Source organism: Chelonoidis abingdonii, chromosome 9 (genome assembly GCF_003597395.2).
Source record: "Chelonoidis abingdonii isolate Lonesome George chromosome 9, CheloAbing_2.0, whole genome shotgun sequence".
Lineage (NCBI taxonomy): Eukaryota > Metazoa > Chordata > Testudines > Testudinidae > Chelonoidis > Chelonoidis abingdonii.
Window position 1 is genome coordinate 39,759,557 of NC_133777.1, and position 23,577 is coordinate 39,783,133.

The following is a 23,577-nucleotide window of genomic DNA, read 5'->3' on the forward strand; positions in this document are numbered from 1 at the left end:
ACTTAAGTAAATGGTATTCTATTGTTGTTTAACAGTGCGATTAATCGCATGATTAATCGTGATTAATTTTTTTAATCGCTTGATAGCCATAATATGTAGGCACCTAAATAGAAAGTGGCTTCACTTCCAGAAATCTGGGGGACACAGGCCGCTCTGGGATCAGCAGGAGTCGCGGGGAAATCAGGTGAAGAGTGTAAGTGCATGGAAGCAAGTCTGTGGCCTAACACATGTGGAGACATGGTGTGTCTTGCCCCAGGCCCTGCTGCAGGTTACAAGCACAGCGGCTCTTTTCTGCCATCCCTAGCTTCTCTCAGCAAGGTTGTGCTGTCCATCAGAGCATGGCCTTGGGTGCACCTGGTCTCAGCTGTCACTGTGGTGAAGATGTTATGAACAGGAATAAATGACAATGCAATACCCTCCCTCTACCCCACCCCCAGTGGTAATGGGAAAAGGCACCTCCCACTTGCTGCCACTCCCAGCTGGCCCTGCAAGCTCTCTCCTTTCAGCTCTCTTTTCTTTGCAGCAGACGGGTACGGTTTGAGAGGATTCAGACCTTGCCTATTCATGGGCACCGGGCTGGCAGGAGGCCCCTGAGAATAAGGCAGTCAGTTCCCCGATCACTCTTCAGGTACCCATGGTATTGAGTGTGAAGCCCAGTCAATGCATGTGTGTGGTAGGGCTGCTTTGAACCGTGCACGGATGCTAGCCCTGCGTCATGCTGCCTACTGCATAGACCCCCGGGCCTGGGCAGGATCCAAAGAAAGGGGCCTGCTGTGGTGGGTGTCATGTGTGCACCTAACAGAAAGAATGATCACACCCACTAAATGTTTCAGAAGCAGAAAATACCTAGCATGGAATTGACTAATGAGCCATTAGCCTCCTTCCCTCCCTAACAAGCCCTCAGCGTTGTGGCCTCCTTCACAGCTGGAACCAATTCCCAGAGGCACAACTGAGCCCCACGGAGCACCAAGTGCAGGGTGCCCTTCTTCACCCTGCTGTGCGAACGGGAACAGAGTAGTGTGTACACAACGCCTTAGAATGATAAACAGTCCCCTGGGGAGGGGAAGAGAGAGAGAGAATGACCCACAGGACACAGATGCTAGTCACCCTTGCTTGATATGCCTCTGGAAGTTGCTCAGATAGCAAGGGAGATATGTTACACTCCCAGACCAAGAAGGGTTTTAAAACTGGGGTTTTATTAAAGCTCCTATCCAAGAAACCAAACAAACACAGTTTGCCCAAGCCCCACACCTGCTCAGTCTCACTGGAGTACAACTACCACTTTATTTTCCCACTGTGTTCACTTTAACCTCTTCAGCAGAGCTCCAAAGCTGCAAAGGCACAGGGCACATCTTTAGGGCCAGGGTGCACGTAAATATAACCCTGGCATTCCATTATGAGTGCTACAAATAGATCAGGATAGCTCCCCTTCCATCCCAACATCACTGCTTTGACTTCAGTCAGAGCAATTGTCTTCTTTTGTCCTCTGCTGTCAGCGCAAGGGGCCTGCCTTGCTGGTGGCTAATGGTGGTGGAAGGTGTTCAGAGGGCTCTGAGACATGATCCGTTTACATTGTTCCATCCATGGTTGGTTAGGACAGTAAAATGCTTTGCCCTCTTCCTTCAGTGGAGTGGCCCTAGGTGCAGGCTTCACCCTCAGAGATTGCCTTGGTTCACATATGTCCTGTGATAAATGAAGCGACTGGAAAGATGAGTAGAGTGTTGGTCTTGAGACAAATCTGGTCAGCTGAGCCATAAAAATTGTTTTGAAGCCTTGCATTGTGGCCACACAGGAGGTAAGGAGAGTTTCTTTCCTCCACTGTAGCACCTGTACAATCTTAGTCAGTGGGTTTGTTTTGGGCTGTGGACAGCCCAGTTAATTCAGGCTTTGTCAGGCTGATTCTGATCCCTCCCACTGTAGGCAAGTGGAGAACATTGTTCAGATGTGAGCTGATCTATTGGTGTCTGTAGGAGCAGAACAGTATCCTGAGGGGATAGACTCCTGAGCAGAGTGCAGAGCCACCTCTCTCCTCTTGACTTTTGGCCTGTATCACCTTACTGAGGTGTTAGGAGAAATTTGGGTTACTCCAGTCAGGTGAGATCCACAGGCTGGTGAAGACTAGTGGGGAGCGCTGGGTTTGTTATTAGAGGAAACTATCCATGTCTCTGCCAAGGAGGAGATGATGGTGCTTGACCAGAGTTCACCATCTGGAGTCTGGTTGGATGAACAAGTGACATTGGGCCAGGATGGCTTTGTTCAACCTGCATGTGTCCAGAAGAACAGGCTCTCTTCTCTTGGATGCAGACCTTGCTTACTTCATCCGGCCAAGGTTAGACTGTTGTAATGGGGGCTACATTTGGACCTGGTGCAGAAGGCAGCTGCGTGCTGGGTTAATCGAGTGTCTCACTGGGAGCGCATGACACCAGAGCTCTGTAATCTACACTAGCTGCTGGTTAACTTCCAAGTAAAATCTAAAATGCTGGTTTTAACCTATAAAGCTCCAGATGGCATGGGAGCCACCTCTTTTCCTGGGCTGCACTGCCAGAGCTGCCATCTGCAAAGCTGCTTAAGCTGAAGCCCTCTTGGGAATGGCAGCGAGGAGGCTGCTGGCAGGATGAGGGCATTCTCCATGAGGGCCCCTTGATTTTAGAATTCACTCTCCTCCTTGGATCAAAATAGCCAAAGTCTTTTTTGACCTTTGGGACACACTGCAGGGCTTATCTGTTTTGGGTATCTGGGAAGGGATATACAGAGTGGACCAGTCTGAGATGAATGGAGTTCAACTGGAGTTTAACAGGAGAGGCTGCCTGAGGCCTTTGAATTGGATATGTATTTACATAATCCAGACCATTTGGATAGGGACCTTTTTGTTATAAGTTAAAAAATAGGGTTTATTCTCTCGCTGCCCAGGGACAAACCCCATTAACAGAATCTTGCCCCTGCCTAATTCTAATTCTAGGGCATAACCTATTTCCTGCTAATACTAAAGTGGTATATTTCCCTTCGATGCCCAGGCATAAACCCAATGAACTATCAGTAACTGAGTCTGCTTCCCTCTCAGTACCAGAACATACCCCCTGGCCTCCACCATGAGCACATGCTAAAACCCCACCCTCAGTGTCACAGCATCAGCGGATGTCCTCACTCCCAGTAAGGAGTTGATGCAAAGGATCAGATGATCTCATGCTTCCATGTGTGCACTTGGGTGCGGTTAGGATGACATTTTTCTTCACAGCATTGAACACTTGGCTAGGTGCATTATCGGTTCTTGTGGCTTGCCCTCTTCGGAAGCAGCAGGTATTGGCCACTGCTGGAGGAAAGGCATCATGGATCAGTGGCAAATCTTACATTTCTAGGACTGTTTACAGTGCATGACTAGAGAGACAAGGTGGATGAGGTAAGTAAGTACCTCACCCACCTTGTCTCTCTAATGTCCTGGGACTGACATGGCTACAATTACACTGCATGCTACAGTGCATGACTGTCCTCCTGCATTTGGGGTGGCCTGTAATGCTCCTAATTTCATCCCTCACATGTTCTGGCTTCTGGGATTTTGTCTTTGAATGTAGATGCCTTTCAATGATGATGAAGCAGCAGCAGCGCAATACAAACTGTTCTGCTCCCAGCAGAGTCCTAGCAATATCCTGATGGCCTGCTTGGCTGCATTGCTGCACTCCACAGCCTTCTGCTCCTAGTTTTTCTCAACTTTCCGCAGCAGGCAGCTCAGTGCCATGTACCCCTATAACCCAGACATTGTTGGAAACTTGAGATCTCAAGGAGCATAGTGGTGTTCTGGTGCTGATGCTAAGCTTCAGCTAAGTACCAGTGTGGAAACCACAAGGAGGGAGAGAGATTGTGTAGAGTACAAGGGCAATAATGGGGAGTAAGGAGAAGAAAAGATGAATTCAGACTGAATATGAGGAAGCTCTTCCTGACTGTGAGATGGCTGAGGCTGTGAAAGGGCCATGGCCCCACCACCTGGGACTAGGCCTGGTCCAACATGGGTAAGTATTTTCTGTGAAAATATTGAAAGAAACAAAATCATTGATTGGAAAAAAATTTAATTAAACAAACTAAATGACAAAATAAATGGGTCCCCTGGTTCCTGCTGCTCCTTCTTTTCTTTTCCCCACTGGAAAAACTTTTTTAAAAAAAAATGTGACCAAAATAACATGTGTGAAATATTTGTTTTGGTAGAAAAGGCATTTTTTGTTGTTATAATGTTTTGATGAAAATTTTGTGCCCTGGTCTTACTGCATATTTAAAACCAAGCTACGAAGAGCCTGTGAGATATCCTGTAGGGCAGAATCCTGCATGGGAATGGACTAGGTGTGAACCACTGGTGCTTTTCTATCTCTAATTTGCATGATTTAAGCGAACCCAAACCTTCTCTGTGTTTCTGTGTTGGTGTCTTTCAGGGGCACAGCAGATTGGTTTGGGGTAAGCAAGGATAGCGACGCCACTCAGAAATGGCAGAGAAAAAGCCTTCGCCATTGCAGCCAGCGATATGGGAAGCTGAAACCTCAGGTCATCCGGGAAATGGACTTGCCTAGCCAGGATAACATCTCACTTACCAGCACTGAGACTCCTCCTCCTCTCTACGTCGGGCCTTGTCAACTTGGCATGCAGAAGGTGAGTCCAGAGAAGGAATAGCCAGGGCCATTCCATGGAGCTCATTAGCTTTCAGAATATACCAGAAAGGCTCTTTTCTCCCCTCTCCCGCTGCTGGATGCTAAGCCTGCTTTAGTGTTCAGTGTTTCCTGAACATTTCAGATCAGTGTACACAAGACACTGTAGAGATCAAACGTGGAAACAAAGATCTTACAGGAAAGGAAGAGTTTCCTGTGAAAGGATGATTTCCTAAATCTCATACACATGTTTTAGCACACTCGTCCCATAATCAGTATTGTCATTTCCACTTGGGGCTCTATGGTTTATGCTCTGCAATCTGTTTTCCCAGGACTCTGAGAGCCATGTCTTTGTCTCTTTGGCGTCATTACTGAATGAGATGGTATATGAGCACTAGTCAGGAATTATAGTAATTGTGGAAGACATTTTTCAGCATTCTCCATAGCAAGATTCTAGTTTCCTAGTCAAATCTGGTTGTCAGAGTCTCTTCCAGCATGGAGTATTCAGCAGTTTTCAGAGGACAACTCAGTTTACTTCTGATACCCAGATTAGACCCTATCCTCCCTAACTGCAGTCTCATACTAATAGCCTCATTGCCATGCAATGCACTTACTTTTTTATTCTTCACATTTTGCTGGCTGAAGACAATACCCTAGTTTTCAGTATTCTCAGAAATATTATCTCATGACTTCATAAGAGTTAACTATGTGTCATCTCTCTTACAGCAGGCTTGTATGCTCTGCTCACAAGCCCACAGAAATTGCCAGGGGAAGCTGTAAAGCTTCCAGCTTCCTTGCCTACTCCATGTTCCCAAAGTACAGATTCTGCCTGTACACAAACCCAAATGAGGTAACTTCATTAGCACTCGAGCTCTAACTTGAAGGGTTCCCAGTTCCTTGCATTTCCCTTGTAATTGATCGGATATTATGAAATAAGTTAAGAGTGCTGCTCTTGTCCGAATGGTCAAATGGGATATGAAATTATCTCCATCTGCAGTCTTTAATGTCTTGGAGAAAGGAGGGTAAGGTCTTGGTAGTGTTTCCATAGTAAAGGATGGACTATTGTCTAACCCTGATTCTGCCCACCAAGTGCTCTCTCTCTTTCTCAAAACTTGAAATTTCTCATGTTTTTTTAAAGTTTTTTTTAAAGTTTGGATTTAATCAAACAAACCATTTTAGAGTTATGGACCTTAGAAAAATGGCTTCTTTTTCAGTTTGGAAAAGCCCGTGGATCAACTCATAATTTACATGTGGCTTCAAACAGGTCCTGTGCTCTAGACCTTGCTGAGAACTCAGGCACAGAACCACTTTAACAAAGTATTCTTAAATATAAAATATTTATTCGTGGTCAAGATAATTAATATTGGAACTTCCATCCAGTCCTCTGACAGCAGTTGTAACTTTTGTCTAAAACTTTGTGTTCATTCTTGAAAGTAACCTCTTCTGCATGCCAATTTATAAAAGACTTGTAAAGTTAATGAGCACATCTCAGACCTCACAAGAGTTATCATTTCTCCTACTCTACCCATTGGAGCCACATGGAAGTTTTAATGTCTGTTGGATGTAGCTTCTGCAGTTTATAACCTCCATATGTAATAATGGAAAGAAACTGGCTATGTTGTGCTGTTGGATGTTGAACTCTTGGTTATGAGCCCAGCCATCATCACTTATAACTTTTTCAGGCCACAACTGTTGGGGTAATGAGGGTTATGTGCTATACTGGCAGAATTTGTAAATCTGCCAAGGATTGTATTTCATCAGCCTTTTGGTTAGGAGAGTGCATAGAAATTGCTGCCATAGTCAGCATTAGGTTTTTTCTGGCTGTGTTGGACAGAGTTAAATACTCATTTCTGGCCCTGTGGAGGAGTAATGTGATGTTTTTGGATCCTGTAACTTCACAAGTGCATGCTACCCAGGAAGGTTATAAGTAGGGCTGTCGATTAATCACAGTTAACTCTCGCAACTAACTAAAAAAAATTAATGGCGATTAAAAAATGTATCGTGATTAATTGCAGTTTTAATCACACTGTTAAGCAATATAATACCAATTGACATTTATTAAATATTTTGGATGTTTTTCTACATTTTCAAATATTTTGATTTCAATTACGACACAGAATACAAAGTGTACAGTGCTCACTTTATATTATTTTTATTACAAATATTTACATTGTAAAAATGATAAACAAAAGAAATAGTATTTTTAATTCACTTCCTACAAATACTGTAGTGCAATCTTTGTCATGAAAGTGCAACTTACAGACGTAGAATTTTTTTGTTACTTAACTGCATTCAAAAACAAAATGTAAACTTTAGAGCCTACAACTCCACTCAGTCCTACTTCTTGTTCACCTAATTGCTCAGACAAATGAGTTTGTTTACATTTGTGGGTCATAAAGCTACCTGATTCTTATTTACAATGTCACCTGAAAGTGAGAACAGGCATTTTCCTGGCACTTTTGTAGCTGGCACTGCAAGGCATTCACATGACAGATACGCTAAACATTTGTATGTCCCTTCATGCTTTGGTCACCATTCCAGAGGACATGCTTCCATGCTGATGACGCTCGTTAAAAAATTGTGTTTGTAAAATTTGTGACTGAACTCCTTGGGGGAGAACTGTATGTCTTCGGCTCTATTTTACCTGCATTCTGCTATACATTTCATGTTCTAAAAGTCTCGGATGATGACCCAGCACATGTTGTTCGTTTTAAGAACACTTTCACTGTAGATTTGACAAAATGCAAAGAAGGTACCAATGTGAAATTTCTAAAGATAGCTACAGCAGTCAACCTAAAGTTTAAGCATCTGAAGTGCCTTCCAAAATCTGAGAGGGACTAGGTATGGAGCATGTTTTCAGAAGTCTTAAAAGAGCAACACATTGATGTAGAAACTAGAGAACCTAAAAACCTAAATCACCAAAAAAGAAAATCAGCCTTCTGCTGGTGACATCTGACTCACATGATGGAAATGAACATGTGTCGGTCCACACTGCTTTGGATTGTTATTGAGCAGAACCTGTCAGAGCATGAATGTATATCCTCTGGAATGGTGGTTGAAACATGAAGGGACATATGAATCTTTAGCGCATCTGGCATGTAAATATCTTGCTTGTTCTCACTTTCAGGTGACATTGTAAACAAGAAGTAGGCAGCGTTATCGCCTGCAAATGTAAACAAAAATTGTTTGTCTTTGTGATTGTCTGAACAAGAAGTAGGACTGAGTGGACTTGTAAGCTCTAAAGTTATCCATTGTTTCATTTTTGAATGCATTTTTTTGTACATAATTCTACATTTGTAAATTCAACTTTCATGATAAAGAGATTTCACTACAGTAGTTGTATTAGGTAAATTGAAAAATACTATTTCTTTTGTTCTTATAAAGTGAAAATACTTGTAATCTAAAATAAATATAAAGTGAGCACTGTACACTTTGTGTTCTGTGTTGTAATTGAAATCAATATATTTGAAAATGTAGAAAACACCCCAAAACATTTAAATAGATGGTATTCTATTATTCTTTAACAGTGCGATTAATCGTGATTAATTTTTTTAATCACTCGACATCCCTCGTTACAAGTAGAGCTGGTTGAGAAATTGACAAATTTCGCAGAAGGATTCAAAATTGGTTCATTTTTCAAATTTATTATCCAAAATTCTAATCAGTATGTTTATCATTTTCCATTTTCTAAGTAAGCAATATTGGGGAAAAATTTGGTTAACTTAATCATTTGGTAGGATTAAAAAAAAAATAGAAAAATTTAAAGAAATTATTGACTCAGTTGCTTATTTTGGAAATAGCAATAAATGAAAAATATCTGTAAAATTTTCTGTGAAAAATTTCTGTGAATGTGAAGGAGATCACTCATTTCTGGAGTTCCTCCTTGTTGCTAAGCATGGTATAGTGTCTTTCTCTCCATCTGGCACACCCAGCTGCCCATTGCTTTGGCTCTGAAGTAGTCTCTGTTCCTGTAACTCGGCCCTCTGGCCAGGTCACAATTGAGTCCACCTCTGGCAAGGTACCAGAAAAGTCCAGCCAAGTCCGAGACTGTGTATCAGATCTTCAGCTCTGACACTGGGCCTTGTGTCCTCACTTCCTTTTCTCAGGGCTCTCTGTCATTCACATCTTTTTCTCAGGGGCTTCATGCCACCTTCCCTGGTGGCTAGTAGGGAACCTGGCCTCTCCCACTACATCAGATTCCAGCCCAGGGATCCTGTAACCAGCAGCCAAGGGCTGCTCTACAGAACTCCTTCCTGCTGCCTCTCTGTGCTTCCAGCTGGGTTACCTCAGCCCCAAAGTGAGGTAGGGTTACCTTTTCAAAAATGGGGCCTTAATCTTGCAAACACACGTGCTTTACTTTACTTTCTCAGATAGTCCCACTGAAGTCATGTTCTGGTGGGAAGGGGTGGGGGGGAATATTTAAAAAAAACAAAACCAAAAGGAAGCGAGAGGAAACACCCTCCCCATCCAAAATGAAATGAAAAATGCAATTTGAAATTAAACAAAATGAAAAATTTCAGTTTGTTTCAAAATTTTCCATTGAAATATTGAACAAGATAATTAAAGATAACATTTTACTACAAAAAATTTGTTCAACAAAACCACAATTTTTGGTGAGAACAATTTTCAGCTTAAAAATTTTGACCAGCTCTAAAGAACAGTAGTGATGACCCGAAAGGAGCTTTTGTGTTCTGCCACTTAGGAATGGAGGAATTTCAGAGACCTAACTAAGGTGGGTGAATGTAGATTATGTTCAATGCTGATACGTGCTGCAAAGTAATGCACATTGGAGGGGAAAATGTGAACTATTTACACATCTTGCAGGGTTCTAAGTTAGCTGTATTAAATCACAAAAAGGACCAGGGCATCACAGAGGACACCTTAACAAAGACCACTGCTCAGCTGTGGTCCAGAAAGCAAACAAGATGTTAGGATGCAGGATGGAAAATCCTAAGGTAAACATTATGCATTGTGTAAATCAGCCCATCTCAACAGTGTATGTTGCACTGGTCACTCCATCTCAAAAAGGCTATTGGACAGTTAAAGGGGTCTCAGGAAGGAATTTACTTTAGGAATTATTTTGGGGAAGTTCTCTGACATGTGTTATATAGAAGGTCATACTACATGATCACAGTGGTTCCATCTGGCCCTGGAATCTGTAAAAGGAAGCCAAAGAATGATCAAGGACCTAGAAAAACTCTCATTCACACAACAGATAATTAGACTGTGGAATTCACTGCCACATGACATTGGTGAGGCCAAGAATTTAAGAAGAGTCAAAGAGGATTGTACACTCCTGGATAGTCTTGTTATCCATATTTGTTTTAGTTAATGATAACAAACATTTTGGAAAGAATGTAAAACCTCATGTTCAGGGCTCACGCCGAGTACAGATTATCCCACACCTTCCTCTGAAGCATCTTATGCTGGCAGCTGTCAGAGACGGGATACTGGGCTTGATGAAGCCCTGGTCTGATCCAGTCTGGCAGTTCCTATGTTTCTTTGCGTGTGTTGAGGGGAGAAAAGGGCCCCAAGAATGAGGCACAAGGCCTTTGCTCCTGGCCTTAGAGTGCATGCTGAGATCTCCCCAGTTTCTCACAGTAACTGAGATCCTCTCTTCGACTGCAGATTGTAGACCCTTTAGCAAGAGGACGAGCATTCCGTATGGCTGATGATAATGATGGATACAGCATCCCTCACACACCAATCACCCCAGGTGCCACATCACTGTGCTCCTTCACCAGCTCTCGGTCTGGGTTCAATCGCTTACCACGACGGCGGAAACGGGAATCAGTGGCTAAAATGAGCTTCCGAGCAGCAGCAGCCCTGGTGAAGGTACTGTTTGATTGAGGGGAATTCCTGTTGGGACAGGGTGGAGGTCTCTGATGCAGGCACCCTGTATGGGATTCCTGAGGTGGGAGGAGTTATAAAATGGAACTCCACTGTGTCCTTTTGGGAAGTCACTGTTCTGACTATAAGTACACTTCATACTGTGTCTCCTGCACATGCCTGGAAGGAAGTGGAGTAGACCAGATTACCTGTAAGCTTTACAAAGGCCTGCCAAGAGTCTGTCATTCTGAGTGCTTCAAAGCTGACAACAACCAGGCTCAGATGTTCTTTACAAAATTTGGTTAGCAGTAGGTAAGCTCTAGGCTCTGATTGGATGAGAAGTTTGGAAAAGCTATGCTCTGAATGGCTCTGATGGTCCTTTGTAAGAAGCACGTTAGAGCATTCGTATACTGCAGAAGGCACCATTTAACTCAGTTGAAAGGGATGGTGCTGCCATTTTGGAAATACTGGTATGTGGAATTCACAAGTCTCACTAGAAGGGTGTCAGGTGGCTGGTGGATCTGCTGCACTTAGTTTGGGGACTCCCTGACACAGTTAAGCACCTGAAGAAGCAAGATCTTCAGAACTGTTAAGTGTTTGTGGGGTCAAATTTCTCTGTGACTGAATGCTATTCCCTTCTCTTCCAGGGCCGTTCTGTGAAGGACAGTACCCTGAGGAGAGCTCAGCGGCGCAGCTTCACCCCAGCTAGTTTCTTGGAGGAGGACACAGTGGATTTCCCGGATGAGTTGGACACCTCGTTTTTTGCTCGGGTAAGGGGAGCAGTGCTGACTTTGTCCTGGTAGCTGAAGGCTGTAAGAACTCTATCACTCAGCAGTATGCGTGGGCTCAAGGGAGAGGTGCCGCTTCTGCCGGAGCTTCCTTTTTAGTTACTTTGCTCTAATAAGTCACCGGAATGTCTTTGACAGGACTTATGTTTCTTTGCCCAGGAAGGAGTCCTTCATGAGGAGCTCTCTACATACCCCGATGAAGTGTTTGAATCTCCGTCTGAAGCTGCGATCAAGGACTCTGAGGTGAAACCCCAGGATCAGGCTGATCTAACAGGAGGTGCCTTAGACAAAAATGAACTTGAAAGAAGCCACCTGATGCTGTGAGTATCTTCCTGACAGTTGGCAGAATCTAATCCATGGTCCCGAATGTGGGAAGGGGAGGACATTTCACACCACAGGTTTGAAAGGCCTTTGCCACCATTGCTCATGGTGAAGACAAGCCCAGAGGAGCTAGTGTCTCTGCTGCTGCTGGTATTCCTCGGAATGGATATGATACACAGGCCTGACTTGTGCAAAGATTAATACCTCAACTCAGCTGACTAAGTTGAGCTCAGTGCAGGCCCAGAGCAGCAGAGCACACAGATTCTTGCCTAGTGCTAAATACCAACCCTCTTGTTGAAGGCCTTGAATGGAAAGGCTGAGAGACTGCTTAGGTGACTGCCCTCAGTATTCCTATCTGTTTGGGAGGAAAATCCCCAGGGCTGCTGTGCAGTCTGTGTGACACCCCCTCTGTTTATCCCATACCTGAAATCTTGTTTACCTAAGAAACAGCCTCCGACTTCAGAGAGCGGTTGAAAATTGGTGCATATGAGAAGCTAACTCTGTAACTTACCTCCAGTCAGCACAACAGCATGATGAATTTGGGCCCCTGCACATCCTGTTTATGATGCCATATAATTCTTAAGGGGAAACAAAGGCCAGTTTAAATGGGTTATATGAGTGCCGAGAACACAGAATATGGCAAAAATATAGTGTGTAAATGTCAGTCCTCTAAGGTATTGGCATTAAGACTGGTAGATAGAATGGCTACCCCTAGCCATATTCACTATGAATTGTCCTGCTCAAATGCCATGGAGTGATATTACACTAATTTGAAACCAAGCAAGTGGAAGACTTGGTGCTTGGAGACCATGATGCATGGGTGGAATCTTGTGTCTTCAGTTTCCTCTTAAACATAAGAATGGCCATATTGGGTCAGACCAATTGTCCATGTAGCTAATATCTTGTCTTCCAACAGTGACTGGTGCCAGACACTTCTATTTATTGAGTGATCTATCCCTGTCATCCAATCCCAGCTTCTGGCAATCAGCGGTTTAGGGGCACCCAGAGCATGGGTCCCTGACTGTCTTGGCTAATAGCCATTGATGGCCCTGGCCTCCATGAACTTATCTAATTCCTTTTTGAACACAGTTACACTTTTCAACATCTCCTAGCAATGAGTTCTACATGTTGACTGTGCATTGTGTAAAGTAGTACTTCCTGCTGTTTGTTTTGAACCTGCTACCTATTAATTTCATTGGGTGACCCCTGCTTCTTGTGTTATGTAAAGGGGAAAATAACACTTTCTTATTCATTTTCTCCACACCATTCATGATTTTATAGACCTCTATCATATCCCCTCTTTGTCATCTCTTTTCTAACTGAACAGTTGCAGTCTTTTTAATCTCTCCTCATATGGAAGCTGTTCCATACCCATAATCATTTTTGTTGCTCTTCTCTGTATCTTTTCGAATTCTAATATATCTTTTTTTGAGATGGGGCAACCAGAACTGCACACGGTATTCAAGGTGTGGGTGTAGCTTAGATTTCTGTAATGGCATTGTGATATTTTCTGTTTTATTGTCTATCCCTTTCCTAATGGTTCCTAACATTCTGGTTAACTTTTTTGATTGCCGCTGCACATTGACTAAATGTTTTTAGAGTACTATCCACAATGACTTAAGATCTGTCTTGAGTTGTAAAGGCTAATTTAGACCCTATCATTTTGTATATATAGTTGGGATTATGTTTTCCAGTGTGCATTACTTTGCATTTGTCAGCTTGAATTTCATCTGCTGTTTTGTTGCCCTGTCACCTAGTTTTGCAAGATCCCTTTGTAACTCTTCCCAGTCTGCTTTGAATTTAACTGTTTTTAGTTTTGTATCATCTGCAAACTTTGCCGTGTCACTGTTTACCCCTTTTCCCAAATCATTTATGAATATGTTAAACAGCACTGGTCCCAGTACAGATCCCTGGAGGACCCTGATATTCACCTCTCTCCACTGTGAATACTAACCATTTATTCCTACCCTTTGTTTCCTATCTTTTAACCAGTTACTAACCATGAGAGGACCTTCCCTCTTATCCCATGACTGCTTACTTTGATTAAAAGCCTTCGGTGAGAGACCTTGTCAAAGGTTTTCTGAAAGTCCAAGTACACTATATCCACTGGATCACCATTGTCCACGTTTGTTGACACCCTCAAAGAAATCTAATAGATGGGTGAGGCATGATTTCCCTTTACAAAAGCCATGCTGACTCTTTCCCAATGTATCAATATTCATCTATGTGTCTGATTAATTCTGTTTTTTAGTATAGTTTCAATTTATTTGCCTGGTACTGAAATTAGACTTACTGGCCTGTAATTGACAGGATCACCTCTGGAGCATTTTTAAAAAATAGGCATTACCTTAGCTATCCACCAGTCATCTGGTACAGAAGTTGATTTAAGCGCTAGGCTACATACCACCCTTAGTAGTTCTGCAATTTCATATTTGAGTTCCTTCAGAAGTCTTGGGTGAATATCCTTGGTCCTGATGACTTATTACCATTTAATTTATCAGTTTGTTCCAAAACCTTCTCTATTGATACCTCAGTCTGGGACAATTTCTCAGATTTATAACCTAAAAAGAAAGTTCGTGTGGGAATCTCCCTCACATCATTTGCAGTGAAGATCAATGTAGAGATTTAATTTAGCTTCTCTGCAACAGCTTTATCTTCTTTGAGTGCTCCTTAAGCACTTCCGTCAACCAGTGGCCCCCCTGATTATGTGGCAAGCTTCCTGCTTCTGATGTACTTACAAAAACTAACAGCAATTTTTTAATCTTTTGCTAGTTGGTTCAAATTTTTTTTGGCCTACCTAATTATACTTTTAGTCTTGACTTGCCAGAATTTATGCTCCTCTCTGTTTTCCTCAGTATTATTTGATTTCCAGTTTTTAAACGATGCCCTTTTGTCTCTAACCACTTCTTTTACTCTGTTTAGGCATGGTGGCATTTTTTGGGTCCTCTTCCCTTTTTATATATTTTTTTAATTTGGGGGTATACATATAGTTTGAGCCTCTATTATGGTGTTTTTAAAAAGTTTCCATGCAGCTTGTGGGCATTTCACTCTTGTGACTGTTCCTTTTAGTAACAGGTTCCTCACACTAGCAAGAAATCAAACTGTCATTTCCTTTTGTTTCCTGATAAGTCAGAGCCTCCCTGAGTAACTGACACCTCACACTGGCAGAGGGGAGCCTTGTTCTTGGCTCTATGAGTTTACCAGGGTGTGAATGCACAGCAGACATGGGGAAGGACCTTGTCGTGGTTCTGCTGCTCACAATCCATCTCATTGTGCTAACGCTTTCCCTCATCATGTTCCTGAGAATGTTACCAGCTATGACACAGATGCTGGAAGTAATACTGGGAGTTTGCCACATTTCCAGTGAGAATGAGACCCAATTTTTGGGCAAAAGCTAATCCCCAGTGTTTCAATTTTTATATCATTTTAATGGTTTTATTTATCAAAGCAAAAATGATTTCATTCAAACTCTAGGGAACTGTATCAAACTATTGAAGGTGTCAGTTCAGGGAGTCAGGTATGCACCTGGTCATAAACCAAACCAGGGATTTCATAGCAGGTAATTTTGAGGGCAGTGCCTCTCTAAAGACACATAGAAACACCTCAAACTCCCAAGAGTCAAAGAGGTGTTCAAGGCTAGGCCACAGGTCAAATCTGAATCCATATTGCTTATCGAGGAGAATGACTTTCCAAGTGACACGTAACACAGTCTTCTTCTCAGAGTGTCTTGGAAGAGTTTGTATCTAATCATTCATACACTGAGCATCCCCGAAGGTTACAAAGATTGTTTTATTAAATTTCTTTTGAGCATTTAAAACGTCATCTGTTATACTCTGCAACACAGAAACTAACCTACAAACACAGAGGAAAGTTTGGGGGTATTGTATGTGCACTTTTTAATTTTATGTGGATTCTTTCTTTCCCTAATGCACACTCCAAAAAGTTGAGCACTCACAATATTCACTAACCACCACACCAAAACTAAGTGATGTGGTGGGCAGTGAATCCCCATTGGACACAGTCTGATACTACTGGCAGCCACAACAGTCACTCGAAGATACCAGAGAACATAAAGCCACCCTAAGGCCATGCTCTGTTGTGCTGGATTTCCAGGAACCAGTTACAAGATTTCCTAGGGCTGTGCTCAGTTTCTTCTTCAAGTGCTGGCCCCTATGTGTCATCCATTGTGGATATGCATGCGCTGCAAATGCGTCTGAGACCAGAGGGTTCTTGCAAGCAGTTTCCATTGGCCTATGCCTTTGCCATCCTCATGCTCCACTGCAAGGCCATAAGAGGCTGAGCGCACCAAATGCCTCTAAAGTACCTTCTTATTGCCTCCTAGCCTGACTCAGAATCTCCAGTGTCTGGAGCTTCTCCCTTCTCTTCAGCCTCATCCTTTTCTTCAAAACTGTAAATATGTAAAAGATTTTACCGTTTCAGCTCTGCATTGTAGCTATTGTTAATGGGTTTTATTAGTATAGTTAGTGAGTAGTTTAAATCTCCTTCCTGGGGAACCTCCTGCCTCCGCAGTACAGGAATTAGATGATGCCCAGAATACCGGTATTTTGAAACAATGTCTCCTGTCACTGCCCCTTTTTGGTCAGCAGTGACCACCAGTGATACCTGTACTGTCTCAGAGAAGTGCATATATCCACCAAGTGCAATATGTGCCACTCCTTCCCCAGCTGGACCCAGAACTCCAACTTAAAAACCACCTCATGGAGAAAGCTTTGCGGCCTGAGTTGGACCCAGGCTGTTGGCCTCACCGTACGTCGACTAGACCCATTGAAGAACATGCCTCCTAATACAAGACCTGACATAGGAGCGGAAAGAGCAAGGCCAGGGACCCTTTGACAGATTCTCCATGAGAGCAGGGGATTATCTCATAAGCACAAGAGCAGAGTCCACTCTGAAGAGTTTTGATCCCTCCCCAAGACTCCTCCGCTGACACATCCGTCAGAATGGTGGTTCTACAGGCAGCCATGCTACCTGCATCCTCACCACCTCCTCCTCTCTGAGTGCTGCTTGCCAGTCACCCACAGTGGAAGACACACAGGGACCAGTGCTTGAAGAAGAAAGGGAATTTACTTTGTGGTAGCAGGAGTTCTTCGAGATGTGGGGCCCTTATAGGTATTCGACTACCCACCCTCCTTCCCCTCTGCCTCAGATCATGTCTACATTCACAGGAGAGAAGGAACTGGAGAGGCATCTGCCCACACCACCCCTTATATCCTCGATGTGGAGCACAATGGTGGCAAAGGCATAGGCACCGACCAACAGACACTGTTTGCAAGAATTCTCCAATCTGAGGTGCGTGGTGCACAGGTGGAGTTACATTCTGGGGTGCAGTGCAGATCAGTGAGGGGCCTGCCTGGAATGCCCTGCTGCTCTGGCTTACAGCCTGGACATCAGCAGATGAACACACAAGTCTGTATGCTGTGCATGCCTGGAGCAGCAACTCTGACTCCGACAGTCTGCCTACAGCACAACAGCCCTACCGTGGCTTCTACCAACCTGGGTTGCTACTTGCAAGGTGATCCCAATGCACTCCCAATCCCGAATTTTCCCAGAACCGTGTGCCCTGAAGTGTCCAGCCCTCTCCTGAGAAGAAATAAGGTTTGTTTGCTTCTTTAAAGAGACAAAAGCACCTTACAGTATATTAACTTAACTGGGAGAGATACACTCTTCCCTTCAAACACAGCACTGAGCTGGTTTTTAAGGGAAAAAACAAACAAACCAAAAACAAATTTATTAACAGTAGGACAAAGGTTATGTGATGCCAAGTAAAAGAAATTACAAGCAAATACAAGTGAAAACACGCATCTAAAGTTTAATACTTAATCTAGCAAGGTACAGGCTTTGTTAAAGATGGCTTCTCTCACCAGTTATTCTTCTTTCCAGCCATGGTTGACTTTTTCCTCAGTCAAGACCTTCCACAAAAGCAAAAGAGGGTGACTTCTTTTGTCTTCCTAGGTGAAAGGTCTTGGCCTAAGCAGGTTTCTCACCTATATTCAGTTTCCAGTGGCTTCAACCCTTCCTTGTTTGAAGGGCCCATCTATTTCAGTTTGCAGAGCTCTGGCCCCTTGTGTTTGTCTGGTGATGGATCCCAAAGATGACCTTTGTCCTTACTTATATCTTCCAAAGTTCAACTACTTTATTTAGAGAGGCAACATAAGATACTGCAAGAACGTAAGAATGGCCATACTGGATCAAACCAATGGTTCATCTAGCCCAGTATCCTGTCTTCAGACAGTGGCCAGTGCTTCAAAGGGAATGAACAGAACAGGGCAATTATAGAAAAATCCATCACTGTTGTCTACTCCCATCTTCTGGCAGTCAGAGACTCAGGAACACTCAGAGCAAGGGGGTTGCATCCGTGACCATTTTGGCTATTAGCCATTGATGGACCTATCCACCATGAACTTCTTCAGTTCTTTCTTGAACCCATTTATACTTTTGGCCTTTACAACATTCCCTGGCAACAAGTTCCCCAAGTTGACTGTGTGTTGTGTAAAGAAGTACTTCCTTTTGTTTGTTTTAAACCTGCTGCCTATTAATTTCTGTTCCACACTAATAAGGCCTCAGTTGGAGTATTGTGTCCAGTTCTGGGTGCTAGATTTGAAGAAGGATGTGGACAAATTGGAGAAAGTCCAGAGAAGAGCAACAACAATGATTAAAGGTCTAGAAAGCATGACCTATGAGGAAAAGTTGAAAAAACTAGGTTTGTTTAAAGTGAAGAAGAGAAAGGGGTTGGGGGGGAATAAAAATTTTCAAGTACATAAAAGGTTGTTACAAGGAGGAGGGTGAAAAATTGTTCTCTTTAACCTCTGAGAACAGGAGAAGAAGCAATGGGCTTAAATTGCAGCAAAGTGAGATTTAAGTTGGACATTAGGAAAAACTTACTATCAGGGTAGTTAAGCACTGGAACAAATTGCTTAGGGAAGCTGTGGAATTTCCGTCATTGGAGGTTATTAAGAACAAGTTAGACAAACACCTGTCAGGCGTAGTTTAGTTATTATGTACTCCTGCCTTGAGTGCAGGGGACTGGATTAGATGACCTCTTGAAATCCCTTCCAGTCCTACACTTCTATGATTCACTGGGTGACCTCTGGTTCTATGTGAAGGGATAAATAGCATTTCCTTAGTCATTTTTTCCACACCATTCATGATTTTATAGACCTCTGTCATACTCCCCTTTTAGTCATCTCTTTTCCAAGCTCAACTGTCCCAGTCTTATTAATCTCTCCTCATATGGAAGTGGTTCCTTATCTCCAATTATTTTGTTGCCCTTCTCTGTATTTTTCCAATTGTATCTAGTCTATCTTTTTTGAGATGGGACAACCAGAATTGCACACTGTATTCAAGGTGTGAGTGTACCATGGGTTTCACTAGTGGCATTATGATAGTTACTATCTTATTATCTGTCCCTTTCCTAATGATTTCTAACATTCTGGTTAGCTTTTTTGACTGCTGCTGCACATTTAGCAGATGTTTTCAGAGAACTATCCACAATGACTCCAAGATCTCTTCCTTTAGTAGTAACAGCTAATTTAGACCCCATCATTTTGTTTGTATAGTTGGGATTATGTTTTCCAATGTGCATTACTTTGCATTTATCAACACTGAATTTCTTCTGCCATTTTGTTGCCCAGTCATCTAGTTTTCTGAGATCCATTTGTAACTCTTTGCAGTCAGCTTTGAACATAACTATCTTAAGTGATTTTGTATCATCTGCAAACTTTGCCCCTCACTTTTACCCCTTTTTCCAGACCATTTATGAATAGATTGAACTACACTGTTCCTAGTACAGATCCCTGGAGGACCCTGCTATTTACCTCTCTCCACTGTGAAAACTGACCCTTTGCCTCCCATCTTTTAATCAGCTACCGATCCATGAGAGGGCCTTCCCTCCTATTCTGTGACTGCTTACTTTGCTTAAGAACCTTCGGTGAGGGACCTTGCAAAGCTTTCTGAAATCCAAATACATTATATCCATGGGATCACCCTTGTCCACATGTTTGTTGACCCCTTCAAAGAATTCTAATAGATGGATGAGGCATGATTTCCCTTTACAAAACCCATGTTGACTCTTCCCCAACATATCATGTTCATCTATGTGTCTGATAATTCTCTTCTTTACTGTGGTTCAACCACTTTGCTTGGTGCTGAAGTTATGCTTACTGGCCTGTAATTGCCAGGATATCCTCTGGAGCCTTTTTTTAGGAATTGGAGTCACATTAGCTGTCTGTCAGTCATCTGGTACATAAGCTGATTTAAGTGATAGGTTACATATCACAGTCAGGATGACTTCAAGGTCTTTCTTTCCTGTGGGCTTCCCATCCTCCTGCTGATTTCTGTGTAAATGGGGCTTCCATTGTTTTTGGTCACACCTTGCTTAATTTAATTGGGGACAGGTAGATAGCTGTCTTTCCCCTGTCTGGGAGAGATTTGTTTCTCCCTTTGGTCACAGACTGTAAAACATAGTATCAGTGAATATTTGTAATTTTCATATAGTGTTAATGCAGATATTTCTCAGTGATATTAATCACCAGTGTCAGGAGCAGGGCACGGGACGGGGCATTGGAGACGTAGGTGATGCAGCGGATAGGATGTCTGGGAGGTGGGACAAGTGGAGTGGAGGAGATGGGGCAGACGGTGCTGGAGACAGGGCTTTGGAGAGGGTGGGGGTTGGGGTGTCAGGGAGGTGGTGTGGGTGTGGCCAGAGCAGGGATGTCGGGGAGGTCAGGGGTTGGGGAGATGGGGTGGAGGATGGAGCATTTGAGAGGTGGGGGTGGGGGATGGGGAGGCAGGGCTGGAGTGTTGGGTGGATGGCGCAGTCTGGGTGGCAGCACAGGGAGTGGGTGTTGGGGAGGTAGAGCAGGGGTGGCAGGGCTGTACGAGTGGAGTAGGAGATGGAGTGGGCGGTACAGGGGAAGAGGCATTGGTGGGATGGAGTGAGCAGGGCATTGGGGGGATGGAGCATCAGGGAGGTAGGGTGGGGGATAAGGGGGTGGGGCGGGGGTGCTGAGATGAGAGGGGGCTTGGGTGCAAAGCCAAGAAGAGAAGGGTTTTCCTGTGCAATCTAGCATTTCCCCCACTCCATTCTCCCTGTAGATGTTCTGGGGGTTGAGCTTTCAGATTGTTAGGAAGACCTGGGGTCCCTGTGCCCAGTACTCAGTTACATGCCCCAACCAGCTTCTGACAACGAAGCTTGATTGGTTCTTGCATCTGTAGTTCCAAGGAGCTAATGGCTGGGACAGGAAGGAGCCCTCCAGTGCCTCGCTCTGCCGTCCTGTCCCCCTCTCTGACCCTGTGGCCATAGCCCAGGGAATGACCTTTGCTCCCTGCCGCACTCTGCAGAAGCAAAGCATTGCTGTCCTGCTTTGTGTTCCAGTCCCCTGGAGCGAGGCTGGAGGAAACAGAAGGAAGGTACCCCACCCCAGCCCAAGGTTCGCTTACGACAGGAAGTGGTGAGTGTGAGCCCACAGCGACGTGGCCAGCGCATCGCTGTCCCAGTCAGAAAGCTCTTTGCCAAGGAGAAGAGGCCGTATGGACTGGGCATGGTGGGCAAGCTGACCAACCGCACCTACCGCAAGCGCATAGACAGCTACGTGAAACGGCAGATCGAGGACATGGATGACCACAGGTGAGAGGAGCAAGCCCCTTTGCTGCAAGAATTGCTGGAAGAGGCTGCAATGAGCTGGTTAGCATGTCCCCTGCTGGGTGGGATGCATCTCACTTGCTGCAAATACATGTGTGACACTTGGCGAGTGAGACATGCATCCACAGTGGGAATTTGTGTATTCCTTGAACCCCTGCACTCAACACATTTCCTTGGTCCCCAGGGGGACAGTCCTGCCATGAGCACCCTGGAGCCTGCATGGCTTTGGCAGCCCAGCCAGGGCTGGCTCTACAGTTTTTGCCGCCCCAAGCAGCAGCCGAATTGCCGCCAGACAGCGGGGGCAGTCCCTGTGCCCTTTGGGTGGCAGGCGCGTTTCCACAGTGGCGGCAATTCAGTGGCAGCTTCTATGTTTAGCTGAAGTTGCCACGGACAGCTAAACGTAGAAGCTGCTGGCGAATTGCCGCCACCGTGGAAACGGGCCTGCCGCCCTAAGGGCACACAGACCACCCCTGCTGTCCGTGGTGGCGATTCGGTGCGCTGCTTTGGGGCAAAAACACAGGGACTGCCGCCCCTTGCAGAATGCCATCCCAAGCACCATCTTGGAATGCTGGTGCCTGGAGCTGGCCCTGAGCCCAGCACATCTGCTACTTGCTGACGAGGGTGATCCTCTGCCCAGACCCACCCGCCTTATTAGCCAGATGGATCGGGAAATTGAGACATCTCCTTCTAGCTCCTCCCTGATGCATTTTTTAAGTCACAAAATGAATTTAGGCTTCAGGCCTGACATTTTGAGTCACTGAAACTTTGTACAAATGTTCATAAGAAGTGAATACGGCAGGGTGTGACCCCGGGTTCTAATCCTCCCTCCCTCCAAACCGTTTCCTCCAGTCTTTCCCAGCTCTGATCAACTTGTGCCTGGTCCTCTGTACTAATGAAAACCAGAGAAGACCATTGCCCACCTGTGCATGGGGCCCAGACATTACAGAGCACAGCAAAGCTCCTTGCTGATTGAAGGGCCTGTGAATTAGCAGGAGTTTTTCTTATGCTCCATGAGCAAAGACACATCCAGAAAACATTAACATGATCTTGTTCCTGGCTCTGATCTGTGATTGTCTCCATCTTCTGTCTAGGCCTTTCTTCACCTACTGGGTCACCTTTGTGCATTCACTCATCACAATCCTTGCTGTGTGTATCTATGGCATTGCCCCCGTGGGGTTTTCCCAACATGAAACTGTAGATTCAGTGAGTAAATCCTCTGCCGATCGGTATGAATTGTGATTGTTTCTCAGCAGTTGTTCGTTACCAGAGTCCCTGTTCTCTCCCCACGTTGTGTAACTTGTTAGTGGGTTTCCTGCCAAAGGCCAATAGCTGGAAGACAAATGTGCTCACCTGAGGGGCTGGGCATGCACATGCACACCTACAGGCTTATACACCTGCCCATGTTCACACCTGCAGCCACACGGCGCACATGCATTCACGTATGCATCTGCAGACTTGTAAATTCCCCGCTGGGCAGAGGCCTGGCTGATTTTTCAAGGGCAGCACATTGCCTGGGCAGACAAACGTGTGTTGGGCTTGTCTGCCTGTGAGCTTTGGCTTCCTGCCATCATCACTGAGTGATGGAAGACAAGCCCATCAGAGCTGGTAATATCTGCATCTGTCATATAGCAGCAATGTGGCACTGTTCAGCCTGAGGAGCAGGGTCCTGGCGGCCTGTTGGCCCCTGCAGCACGGGTTAGAAGGAAGGTGTCTGAATGGAATCCTAGGCTGGGGTCTGGGCAGAGCTGGGATTCAGCCAGGACTCTTGGATAACACCTTACAGTGTCATGAGGTATTAAAGCAGGGGTCTCAAACTCAGTTTACCTTAGGGCCAGTGCCAGTCCTCAAACTCTCCCAGCGTGCCAATGTCACTCATGCTGCTTAAAACTCTGCCCCCACCTGCCTAAGGCTCTGGGAGGGAGTTTGTGTGGGGGAAGAGGTCTAGGGTAGGGGATTTGGGTGCAGGCTCTGGGAGGCAGTTTGGGTGCAGAAGGGGTGAGAGGTTGGGCTCTGGAAGGGAGTTTGGGTGAGGGAGAAGGTCTGGGGTGCAGGCTCTGGGCTGGAGTTTGGGTGCTGGGTGCAGGCTCTGGGCTGGGGCAGGTGCAGGAGGAGGGGGTGTGGTGCAGGCTCTGAGAGAGAGTCTTGGGGGCTGGGGGTGTGTGGGGAGGGGGTGCAGGCTCTGGGAGGGAGTTTGGAGTCAGGAGTGGGTATGTGGGAAAGGGATGGGGTACAGGCTCTGGGAGGAAGTTTGGGAGGGGGTGGGAGTGCAGGCTCTGAGAGGGGGTCAGGGGTGCAGTGCTTATGTGGGGCTCCGGGCGGGCTGGGGGGGGCCTCTGTGCGCTGCTTCCCC

The 23,577-nt window shown here is 44.9% G+C and overlaps 1 protein-coding gene across 8 annotated transcripts in view; it reads left to right on the forward strand.

Annotated features, from left to right (window-relative positions):
* Nucleotides 1–23,577, forward strand: part of RHBDF1 (rhomboid 5 homolog 1) — a 95,848-nt gene that overhangs the window by 58,460 nt on the left and 13,811 nt on the right. For 6 of the 8 annotated variants that reach the window (XM_032794666.2, XM_032794665.2, XM_032794662.2 and 3 more), the window contains 6 exons: nt 4,419–4,632; nt 10,257–10,463; nt 11,105–11,227; nt 11,405–11,565; nt 20,961–21,212; nt 22,319–22,430. In XM_032794666.2, coding sequence (XP_032650557.1) covers nt 4,419–4,632; nt 10,257–10,463; nt 11,105–11,227; nt 11,405–11,565; nt 20,961–21,212; nt 22,319–22,430 — 1,069 coding nt within the window. Of the gene's footprint in view, nt 1–4,418; nt 4,633–8,769; nt 8,931–10,256; nt 10,464–11,104; nt 11,228–11,404; nt 11,566–20,960; nt 21,213–22,318; nt 22,431–23,577 lie in introns of those variants that run through there. The other 2 variants (XM_075069425.1, XM_032794668.2) reach the window with 2 other exon arrangements.